The sequence below is a fragment of the Apis florea genome, unplaced genomic scaffold, assembly GCF_048593485.1.
Source record: "Apis florea isolate Af1SG1 unplaced genomic scaffold, ASM4859348v1 contig_3158_pilon, whole genome shotgun sequence".
NCBI lineage: Eukaryota > Metazoa > Arthropoda > Insecta > Hymenoptera > Apidae > Apis > Apis florea.
In genome coordinates, this window is record NW_028256713.1 from 6,398,670 (window position 1) to 6,410,747 (window position 12,078).

Below are 12,078 nucleotides of genomic sequence, written 5' to 3' on the forward strand. Positions count from 1 at the left end.
TTTTCATTGGTTGTTATTTTTACTTTTTTTTTTTAAGTGAAAAAGCGAAAAGAGAAATTTATACTTTATAAATATTATGTCAGATACTCGTTAGATATATTTAATGAAATTAGAATCAATTAGATGCTTAGAAAAATAATACTTCAGAATAGGGATGCAACACAATTTTATATCCTAATCCGTCTCATCACTCGTTCCCATTAGTCGTAAATGTTTAGCTTGTGATTTAATTTGTGATCCACATGTACATATTTGTAATGCTATTCCTATCAAAGATTACATTTACAAAATTAAAAGAGATTGGAAGATTAAAATTACAAACGTAATCTGATATGATATATTTAATTACTTATGTACATAAGTGATTAAAATATTCTTAAACTTAACGAATTATAAATCTCTCTCAAATTTCTATCAATATAAATATTGTTATAACTTTTTTAGAGCATATTTAATCGATATCGACCAAACTCTTTTTTTCTACATTCTCAATAACCATTCATCAATAAATGTTCAACAATTTCAAATTCAAAGTAATCTCAAATTCTTCGCTCACCCATTTAATTCTGACTTTATCCAAAATAATTCATATTTAATTCTTTCATCATACTTGTATGCAAATATCAAGTCTATGAAATCACAAATCATCATCACTCCATTGCATAATTCATCAATTTATTCTAAGCATTCGTGGCCAACAAATCCTCAACAATTCCAAATTCAAGGTAACAATCCCAAAGTCCTTCACCAACATTATACGTCACTGTCGCGAGATATTGATCTCCGGAAACATCGCGCAACCAGTTGAGCACCGCGATTACCAACTCACCCTCTCCACAACCTTCCATCGAGGGGCGGTTCCAATTCAAACCAATCACATCGCAGCTTTAGTCTCCCTTAGCGAGCCTTCATCGTCCCGCCCTCGATTCTCACCCTCTAGTCGATCGTCGTTCGCGGCGCAGGTGGGTGGGGAATGATTTTCACTGTCGATGCGGTGGCTGGCATCAAAAAAGCCTGAGAGTTCGGGCCGCTGACACGTATCAACTGTCACGGTTAGACACAGTATCGTCCAGAACTGTACCAGTACCTCAAGAACGAAAACCCTTCGCGGTACAGAATAATCAAAAAGAGACAAAGTTCGCGTCAGAATGGTATCAAACGGAGGATCGAAATTTCACTGGGGTTGGAAGTCCGTCAGGATGGCTCGAGTTGACCATGGGATCCTTTCTTGAGACCTGTCACCGCGTCGAAGGACGGGAGAGGGTTGAACGATCAGGAATGACTCGATCTCGAGGACGCTCGATTTTGTGAACTCGGATTTCTATTTGTGTCTTGAGCTTCGTTTTTGACAAACAGTGAAATTGAAGATCTATAGACAGATTATACTTGTTGTTTCCTCGAAATTATTAACTTGGATCTTGGTGACCGAAGAGAAGCTTATTCACTTGGACAGACGTGAAGTCGAAGTATAGATCTACAAAATAAATTACATTTGTATTATTGAAATTGTGAATTTAAATCTTGGTGACTAAAAAGACTTTTAGACTTGGACAGACGTGGAATATAGATATATGAAACAAGTTATACTTATTATATTATTGAAATTGTGAACTTGGATCTTGATAACCAAAAAGACGCTTAAACTTGGAAGTTTAGACGTGGAAGTTGATATAAAGGTTTGGATAGATTGTTATTTCATTGATATTTGTGAATTCTGATGACTTGAAACTTTTTGATGGTCTGAGAGGAATCGCAGAGATTGATTCTTTAAAGATTATTGAAAAAGAAAAGGAGAGAATTAAAGGAAAAAATTGTTGAGAAGTGCAAGTAGTGAAAAAGTGGTGAGGAGACTGAGAAATTGAAAGCTCGAGGGCACAAGGAACCATGTTGGAATTCTACCCTCCGCTACCAGGTAGCTTGAACCGGCAGGGTGAGTCGGGTCCACCGACTATGGGATCTGCTGCACCCCCGATTCCATTTCGTCCTGCAAATGACAATAACAATGCAGGTAAAGTCAATAATTTTTTTTAAATTAGTGATTTTAATATTTTCACCGTTTTTGCAAAAATATATTAGTAAAATTTTATGGCACACTGAAAAATCATATTTTTTCGATTCAAAATGGCAATAATATAATTATTTTTAATAATTATTTTATTATAGATTATTTTTTAGCTGTTTTTCTATCTTCCATGTTTAAATGGTTTATTAGAATATTTTAATTTGCTAATATTTTTTCTATCACTGTAATATAATTATTCAGAAAATACAATAACGATAAATATATTACAATCTCTAGTGGATTATTAATAAATCAAGTTTGATCTTTCGTGAAAAATTTCGATATAAAAATTATGTCAACATGTTATATTATATTATATCGAAATAACAAATATCATAAATTTATCTATAAACAATTTTTGTCTAATAAAATCATTAATAAATTAATAATTATGTAATAATATATATAATAATAATAGTATAATTATTTCTTACTTACCGAGAATATAGTATTTTGTTTATTTTAATATCTTATTTATAATTGAAATATATTATAATTAAAACAACTCTTTGTATAAATTAAAATAACCACGTAAATAGAAAATTATTATGTGTTTTATCCTCCAGTGCAGCTTTATCGCTATCGACAATCGATAAGCGACGGAACAAATTTCATGAGACTCGCAATATTACTCTGCTCTAGAATGCTATCACATTTCTCAGTCTGACAGCCATATCATTCGGCATAACTTCATGCGTATTTATTTCTTTTGCGATGAAACATTCCCAGAAAAAAAATTCATGTTCAATTTCTTGTAGAATTGATTATATATAATATTAAATTAAGGAATAGAAATTCTTTTGAGGATTAATTTAATTAAACTTATATAAAAAGAGATGAAGTGATTTTCAACCAATATCTGCAATAAATAAATATCATAATAAATATCGATATCTCTAATAAATAAATATCATGATAAATATTGATATTTTCAATAAACAAATATCATATTAAATTTACTTAACTTAAGAGAGATATTGGAATAATTTTTATATTGGAGTTTTTTAGAAAGTTTCAAAATAATTGATCTATCAATCGTTAATTAAATATTGTCATATTTCAAATTTATTATTTATATTTTCTGAATCACATATTATAGAAATAATAAAAAGTTAATTTATAAACTTACACGTAAGAATTAAATTTTTGTTCTTTTTGCAAGTTCATAATTTTTCTTTTTTTTTTTTTTTTTAAATTTTATTTAGTTATCTAAGATAAGTAATATTTTTATGCTTCTAATCGAGATGCTAATAATTTATGTAAACATTTACCGCTAGTAATCGTATAGTAATAAAATAAGCGATAACATATTGATAAGTATTATAAATAAAGTAAACTTGTAACATATGGACATATGAATAATGTCCAACTTACATGATGTTACAGAAGGTTAATAAATAAATATAAGTACTTTGTGGATATCGAATTTATCTAATTTTAGATTGTTAGTAGTTCATAAATTTTTAGCAAAAATTTCGAATCTGTCATTAGTTCAAATTTTTAGTTTATTTCTATTACAAGTTTTCGTTTCCTAGATAAAAAAAAAAATAATAATAATTCAAAATAATACGAATTCAAGTTAAATAAAAACAAATTAAACTAACCTATATAAATTCAAATCAAATAAAGATCAAAAAATAAACCAAAAAGAAAAAGAAATAAACATATCAAGTGAAATCAAATCAAAGAGAAAAAGCTAAATAAAAACAAATTAAATTAAATAAAAAAAGAAAATAAAATATAGATAAAAGTCTAAAAAACAAAAAAGACAAACCTCAATACATGTTATCCAAAATATTATAAAAAAAAGTTCAATTGCTGATTTCAGAGCCGTCGGTATCAGTGAAGACGGAATCAGGCCTCTTGGAGACGATTTGTGCTGGTTGCGGTCGCACCATAGTCGACAAGTATGTGATGCAAGTAGCTGGAAGAAACTATCACGAAGAATGTCTGTCATGCGCCGCGTGTGCAACACCTTTAATTCATTCTTGTTTCATCCGCGAATTAAAACTCTATTGTCGGACCGACTACGAGCGGATCTTTGGAGTCAAGTGTGCACGATGCATGGAGAAGATCAGCTGCTCGGATTTCGTGTTAAGGACACCGGGTTCGGTATTTCACGTGGAGTGTTTTGCGTGTTGCATGTGCGGCCAGCCATTGCCCCCTGGCGCACATTATTTCCTACGTCAGGGACAACCGATCTGCCGAAGGGACTATGAGCATGAGTTGTACCTGAACAGTCCTCAAGGTTGGTGGATATTATGTCTTCTATGTCTACTATTTTATGATGTTTTGTTGAATTTCTTTTCTTTTTATTGTGATGCTTTTATTTTCTAGCCTTTTTATTTAATAATGTTTGTATTTTATTTTGTAGTTGTAACATATAACAATGGCGACATCTATTAGAAACTATTGAGGAGATGTCATTAGGCGACGTCTATCGGAAGCAAAAATAATAATTTAATTGTCTTTTGTTCTTTCTTCTGCGTTTCCTATAGTTTTTTATAATATTCGAATCAAATAGAATTTCAATGTTAGCATTAATTTTTCTGTTCAGAAATAAAATCTTATTATTTACTGTATAGATCTTTATTTATACAGCCAATAAATTCTTTACTTATATATATTATTATGTCTCCTATCTTCAATATTTGTTGAATTTTCTTTCTGTGTATTATGATATTTTTATTTAACTTTTTTATTTAATAATGTCTGTATTTTATAGTCATTTTGTAGTTAGTCATAATCGGTATACATGATGTCTTGTGTTTTTATAATTTTTATTTTTTTTACTTTTTAGTTATAACTAGAATCAATTTTAATTTTATATTCAGTATGATTTTTGTGATGTTATTAAGAATTAAGATTGGTATAACTGACATTTGTTGGATCGAGGTTGGTACAAGTATTAGAAATCTTTTATTTCTTTAATATAATTTTTGTAATATATTGTACTAAATTAAGATTAATATACGTGATATTTTCTATTTCTTGTTATTTTAGCTAGCTGTTTTTTTTTAATTTTTGTAAATTATAATAAATATCATTTTTTATTTCTTTAATATTTTTAGTTTTCTTTAATTTTAATGGATTGAAATTCACATAGATGGCGCTTTTGCTCCTTTGATTGAAATTAGTAAAAATATTTTTCATTTCATCAATATTCGTTTTATTTTTTTTTTGTTGTTGTTTTATGTTTAGATCAAAATTAAGTATTCATTAAATTAATAATATAATATAAAATCTATTTCGCACAAAGACATATTAGTTATTATCTTTTAGTATAACAGAATCATAATAAGACGTAAGATAAAAATATAGCATGATTGTTCAAAAAAGGTTAGTTTCCTTGCTTTTTCTTATTTCTGTACATTTAAATCTTTTATTATCTAACTTTAATAAAATTATACAATTTTTAATTTATATTATAATTACATTAATAATTTTCTAATAATTGATTATAAAAAATGAATTAATACATCAAATTGAATTTTTTAATTTGCTAAAGATTATTTTATTCTAAGTCCTGCATGTTATTTTCTATATATTCTCTTATTTTCTCATTTTCTTCAGTTAATAAAAGATATTCCTGTTTATTATTTTATTAAAATATTACAAAATAAAATAAACTTTTAAACTGTTTTGATATTACACATAGTACGTGAATTTATATAGGTGTAATGCGATACAGTATTCTCGTAAAATCGAAATATTCGATAGCAAACTGCTCAACTATCACGATTTCTGTTTATTATCGATTTCGATAAAATCGAGATTGGCGGTTCTCTGTAGGAAAAAAATATATAGATTGACATTGTTTCAATCAAACGAAAAATTGTCAAACCTATGATCGAAAATGATGGTTTTACAAAGTTTCGTTCGTAAAATTTTTCGTGACCAAGCGCGTATTTACATTCGATCGATAGAATTATTTTCTAGAAATAAATATTTAAATAAAAATGAAAAATTAAAGGAAAATTGAAACAGACGAAAAATTGGAAATAAAAAAACATTGATAATGATGAAATAATCGACGAAACGACGTGCGAGACGTATTGTACATACCTTGTTGCATTGTTCGCAGGTTGTACTACTACAATCTAAAGACATCCAAAGTAAAAACCTGCAGGAATTTCGAATCAAGGCTGTGTCTCTTTTCAAGGTAAATACTACTTAAACCAAGCAATAATTAGAAACGATTCTTCCATAAATTGGACGGAAAAATAATTGATGAAAAAAAAGAACGCCAATCTAAATATATGAGATGAAAATATTAGCATTCGCGTTTTCTCTGATTGAATATTTTTTATAATTTTTTCGTAAGTAAATGAAACTTGATTTCTTCTTAAATATTGCATTTAATTGTTTAAAGGAAACTTATGGTGAAATCGATGGAAGAGCAGTTTGTTAGTCACGATTTTTTGAAATTATTGAATTTTTTTGAATCATCTTTTGTCTATTCTTATTAATATTACTTTTAAATTCTTTTTTACAGCTTTTATTTATAATTCAAATTATGTTCTAATTATTGATTCCTTTGCTTTCTTTGTATTTACATTTATTCAAATATTATTTCAAATATTTTAATTTGAATTTTCTTAGGTTTTTTTTTTTACAAATTTTATTTTCCGTTTTAAATTATTTATTTATTTTAACAATTATTTATTTTAACAATAAATATTCTTCTTTCATTTTCTATATACTCTGTTCTATACCTTATTTATGTTACAAAAACATTAGTAAATAACATTTCTTTTTTCACAATTCCTTTATTCATTTTAAATTATATTTATTTAATTTATTAATTAAATTATATTTATATTATTTATATATTTTTTTACATTAATATAAAATTAAAAAAAGTTATATTAGTATAAAAATAATAAATTACATTAGTATAAAATTTGACTAAAATTCAAGAAAATAAAATTAACATTAAATTATTTGCAGACGATGACTTATTGGACGATAATAGACCCCGTGATGGTCGTCGGGGGCCCAAACGACCACGGACGATTCTCACATCAGCGCAGAGACGTCAGTTTAAAGCGTCGTTTGAAGTATCGCCGAAACCTTGTCGAAAAGTTCGCGAAGCTTTAGCGAAAGATACAGGTCTCAGTGTACGTGTGGTGCAAGTATGGTTTCAAAACCAACGGGCAAAAATGAAAAAGTTACAAAGGAAAGCGAAGACTGAGCCTGGATCGGATAAAGAACCAAAGGAGGAACGTCGGACGGAAAGTCCTCATAGTGATCACAGTAAGAATTTTCATATTAATTATTATTTATTATTATTAGAAGCATTGTTGCATGTAAACATTGTTGTGAAATTAGATGGAAATTTGTTTGCAGTGATTTGAATGAGAAAGGCAAATCAATTGAAATTTTGGAAGAATATTATGAACAATATATTGATGAATAATTGATAATAAAATTAGATTTATTAGTGAAAGATTGAATGTTTAAAATGTAAGATGGATTAATAATTTTATTTTCATCTTAATCATCATTATTTTAAGAATATAAAAAAATTTTAATTCTAAAAATTTAATTAATTACAAAAAAATGAAATATTTTTTGTGTATCAAGATATCTTTATCTTTTTAAATAACACTATTTTTTTTATAATTTAATTTATTTTGTTTTATTTTATTTATATCTTTTACTCTATTTTTATTCATATTTCATTAATAAAGAAGATTTTCAAACAGTTTCAATTATAAGTATAAATTTATAAATATAAAAATAAATTTTTTAAATAAAATTATCAATTCATTTTGTACATTATTATTTATATTGCTCACTAAATTTTCTTTTCCAATTTTTACTTTGTCCTTTTTGTTATTTGAATATTCCAAATTTCTAATACGATCTTTCGTTTTTAAATTCTTTTAGATTTAAATATTTAATTAGACGAATTTCGTTTTGCGAAGACTGGTTAATGGGGCCCCGATAAATGTTTATTGGTACAATGCCAATCGTTTGATCTCGTTCGCAGGTCATTACTTGAACGCCATGAACATGCGTGATGGGGAATCTTCTAGCTTCCCCTCAGCCACTCAACCGCTCAACCCCAATAACCCGTACTCGCCCGACGGTAAGTCTCTTCTTCTTGTAGAAAATCATTAAATCATTAATGTTGCAGGGATAATTCTCCAAATTCTAATGTTTGTCTATTTCATTAATTTCTATCTATTCAAAATTCTTTTAAATTTTTTAAAATTATATGCATACATTTTCAGATTTAATTAAAATATATAAAGAATTCTTCAAAAATTTTCAAAGAACCAAATAGTTCAAATAGTTCAAAAATCTATATTACTTTCTTTATTTTTCATCTAATCTCAACTCTTAATTTCAGACGCGTATCCAGGCCATTCAGGTGAGAGTTTTTGCAGCAGTGATTTGTCGTTAGACGGCACGGAAGCTGGCTTCGACATAGGTGAGAACGAAAGTGGTGGTGGCCAAGAGGGTGGTCATCAAAGTAGCAGCCACTCCCACCATGGACCGACGTCTCACGAGGCACCCTCCTTGTCTCAGAGTTTGCACGCTGCGATTCATAATCCAATCGACAAACTGTTTATGATGCAGAGTAGTTATTTTAGTGGTGACCATGCGTAATCTTTGAGAGAAAAGAGGGAAACACAAGAAAATGCGAAATAAGAGAAAAAAAAAGGGAAAGAAAAAAAGAAAATAATGTTCTCCTCTTTTTCTTGTGACTGGTTCACCCTAACCCCATCGGCGTAGCTGGTCCCTGCGCATAATCGATGTGTCATTAATTGCAACACTTCCTGTCTTTTGGTTTGTAATTCAAAATGCATGAAAAAGACTGTACAACATTCTTTTTTGATTTATTTTTCTTAGATTTTAAAATAGATAGATATATTTAGTTATTTATTATAAGTTTTTAAAGAAAAATTAAATCAATACAAATATAATTTATAATGAACTAATATTTATTTTTTTTATCTAGTCAAGTATTAGTTTAGTTTAGTTTAAAAAAAAGTTTAGTTATTAGAATATTTTATTGCTTAAATTTTTTTTTCTTTTTATTTTCTGTTTAATTTATTTCTATTTATCTAGTCAGATAAATTTTGATTTATCAAGACATTTTAATTCTTATTTTTTCTTGATTCTGTGATATGTATTTATTTGCTTGATTTGTTATTTTGATATATTATCAAATTTTTAATTTTTATTTCTTAATTTTTGTTGGATTCTAATTTTATGACTCCATAAATTTCTGAAAAACTTTTTGAATTTTTAAGATCCAGAATTTTGTCCTTTTTAAAATCGAATTTAAAAAATTTCCATTTATTTTGAGATAGTATTCTTAAATTTGTATCATTAACTTATTTTATTATCATATCAATTTTATTTTACCATACGTAATTTATTTATCGATAAGAAAAAAATGTTGTACAATAGATTTTCATCAGTATTGCTACACGATTATCATTTTCAATGCTATGTCATTTAATTAAAATGATTCTCGTGATATTAAAACGAGAGGCAAAAACATGCAAGCCTAAGATGTATCATTGTTTAGATTTAATATTAAACGATGATGATGTACTCGGTTTCTACATATAAAATGCATCTATTTAAACGTCGATTTTATTTCTGCCAGATTATTGTTAACAAACATGATTCTGAATCGAGATTCTTCTGTGTTGGCATATTTTGCAATGTGCAAATTTTCAATAAAAAAAATAAAATAAAAATAGAAATTCAATAGAAATCAATGACTATTAAGAAAAATTTCAATATATAAATTGACCAATTTATGGAATAAAGTTTTCATAAGTTTTCATTTTTAAAAATTTTTTTAAAAAATTTTATACTATTAGAATGAAAGATCTAGCTATTGTCTTTAATTTTTTTAAAGTATCATAAAAGTACTATTATATTTTCTTAATTCTTTAAGAAAAAAAGAGAAAAAACATTTATGTGAAAATCGATTCAGAAAGGATTTTTAAATCATAGCATTGCAATCTAAAAAGAAAAAAATAATAGCCGAGCTATTAGGTTTGACAAGAAGCATTTATTAAGAACCATACGAGTTAGTGAAAATTACAATACATTGTATAAAAAAGAAACATCTTAACAATCATTACTTTATACCCTATTATCATTTTTTATTTTATTTTTAAACATACCATAAGGAGATATTTAAAAAATCAATTTTTCTCGATTAAATATTAGATTATAAGTTTATTCGTTCGTTAATGAATAAATTGATAGAATCGTTAATTATAACCGTTAGATATAATTAAAGCGATAAAAAGAAGAAAAAAAATGAAGAAAAGTATAAATGTAGCATTTTACAATATTTTATATAACGAGTTGTGTCGCTAAACACCGATGTCGATAATATTAATAATTCTCTCGATCGAATTTAAAAAAAATTGTTTAAAGAAATATGACAATTATTAGTCATATATAAATATGTTTGAGAGAAATGAATATCGAATCGAATCGCTGTTTGAATAATAAATGTTTAATTAACCTTTATACAGGCCGGGCTATTCAATTTCTTAAGATTTTATTTCATATATTTATTAACAAACAAATCTAAAAGCAACAATTTTTTTTCTTTCTTGTTTAAATATTTTTTTTGAAAATTTTAGGTTATGTAGAATTTTTCATTTTTATGAGAAAATATTATTTATTTTTGTAATTTATAGTTTATTCTATACAAAAGATATATTTTTTAATCAAAGCAAAAAATATTTTATTGCATATAACAATTTTTCAGATTATACATTTAAAAGAATACTTACTTGTATAACTAAACAATTACAGGAGAAAGGTTCGAAATAAATCGGACAAGCCGGGTAAGAATAGAGAGTTTATTATATTAGAAATATGACCAAAAATAAAATAAAAAATTCAGATTTAAAACATATAAGCAAAATACAGATCTTTTAAAAAAAATCTGTAGAAACATACAAAACTTGACAATTGCTTCCGGTTTAAAAATTGACACAGTCAACAAATAAAAATACACTCTCCGTAATCGCGAATCTAATTGCACCAATATTTCCATTAATTGTGAAATCCATAAGTACAATTCTTGATTTATTTTTTATCTGAAAATTTCCAATAAGACTTCAAATTAGTAACATCATGTCTAATGTCTAACGAGCATATGTATAATTCTCATTTCAACATACAATTATTATATCACTATATTTTTTAATATTCAACTGATATTTTTTTAACAATAATATTACAATATTTATCCGTAAAATATTTTACAAAGCAATGAAGGTTAAAATATCATTAAATCAAAAAAGAAATGAAATTTTTTAATGGTAATATTTTTTAAATATTTTTTAATAGTAAAATTTTTTACGTAATATATGCATATGATCTTTAACCGCAAAATTAAAAAAACAATTTTAATCATTAATTTCTGTTACAAAAATTTTAAACTTTTATGGTTTATGATTATTATTATTGACATAATTTGAAATTTCTAATATAAATGATATCCAATACATTAATATATTCATATTACATTATTAATATATTCAAAAATATTATAATTAATTTCTTTTTTTTTTACTTTTTTTATTCTAAGACAATTGACAAATTAAAAAATTATTATTGAAACAATATAAATTTCATAAGATATAACCTCTTATATTTTTATCATATGAAGAATTTATTTTTATTATACAATTTTTTAAAAAGTTATAATGTTAACAAAATTATAATTCTTATTGGATGTAGTTTATAAAAACTTCAAATTATAGCAATAAAATTTTTAATTATAACCTCTAATTTCACCAATTAACGAAAAATCAAAAAAAAAAAAAAATAGAAAAAAAGCACTAAGCGAAGTTTTAAATTTCGGTAACTGGAAACAAATCAAATAAAAATCAATGAAAATATCGAAATTTGAATTAATTAAAAAATGATTGTGCGATCGTCGTAGCCCCGTTAAAATGCGAATAAATACGAAGGAATTCGGGTAAATTCGTATCGCGTCGGGATTTTTCGTTCGGTCTCGC

At 26.2% G+C, this 12,078-nt stretch overlaps 1 protein-coding gene across 1 annotated transcript; it reads left to right on the forward strand.

Annotated features, from left to right (window-relative positions):
- The first annotated feature begins 1,883 nt into the window (after positions 1–1,883).
- Positions 1,884–8,898, forward strand: Lmx1a (LIM homeobox transcription factor 1 alpha). The gene is made up of 5 exons (XM_003698699.4): positions 1,884–2,008; positions 3,891–4,310; positions 7,013–7,318; positions 8,058–8,156; positions 8,421–8,898. The coding sequence occupies exons 1-5, from the start codon at positions 1,885–1,887 to the stop codon at positions 8,678–8,680; spliced, it is 1,209 nt and encodes a 402-aa protein (XP_003698747.2). The 5' UTR covers position 1,884; the 3' UTR covers positions 8,681–8,898.
- Positions 8,899–12,078: the final 3,180 nt, after the last annotated feature.

Coding starts and splice junctions, on each gene's coding strand:
- Lmx1a (XM_003698699.4), top strand. CDS start 1,885: ATGTTGGAATTCTACCCTCCGCTACCAGGTAGCTTGAACCGGCAGGGT. Junction 4,311..7,012: donor GTACCTGAACAGTCCTCAAG/GTTGGTGGATAT, acceptor AATTATTTGCAG/ACGATGACTTATTGGACGAT. Junction 8,157..8,420: donor TAACCCGTACTCGCCCGACG/GTAAGTCTCTTC, acceptor TCTTAATTTCAG/ACGCGTATCCAGGCCATTCA.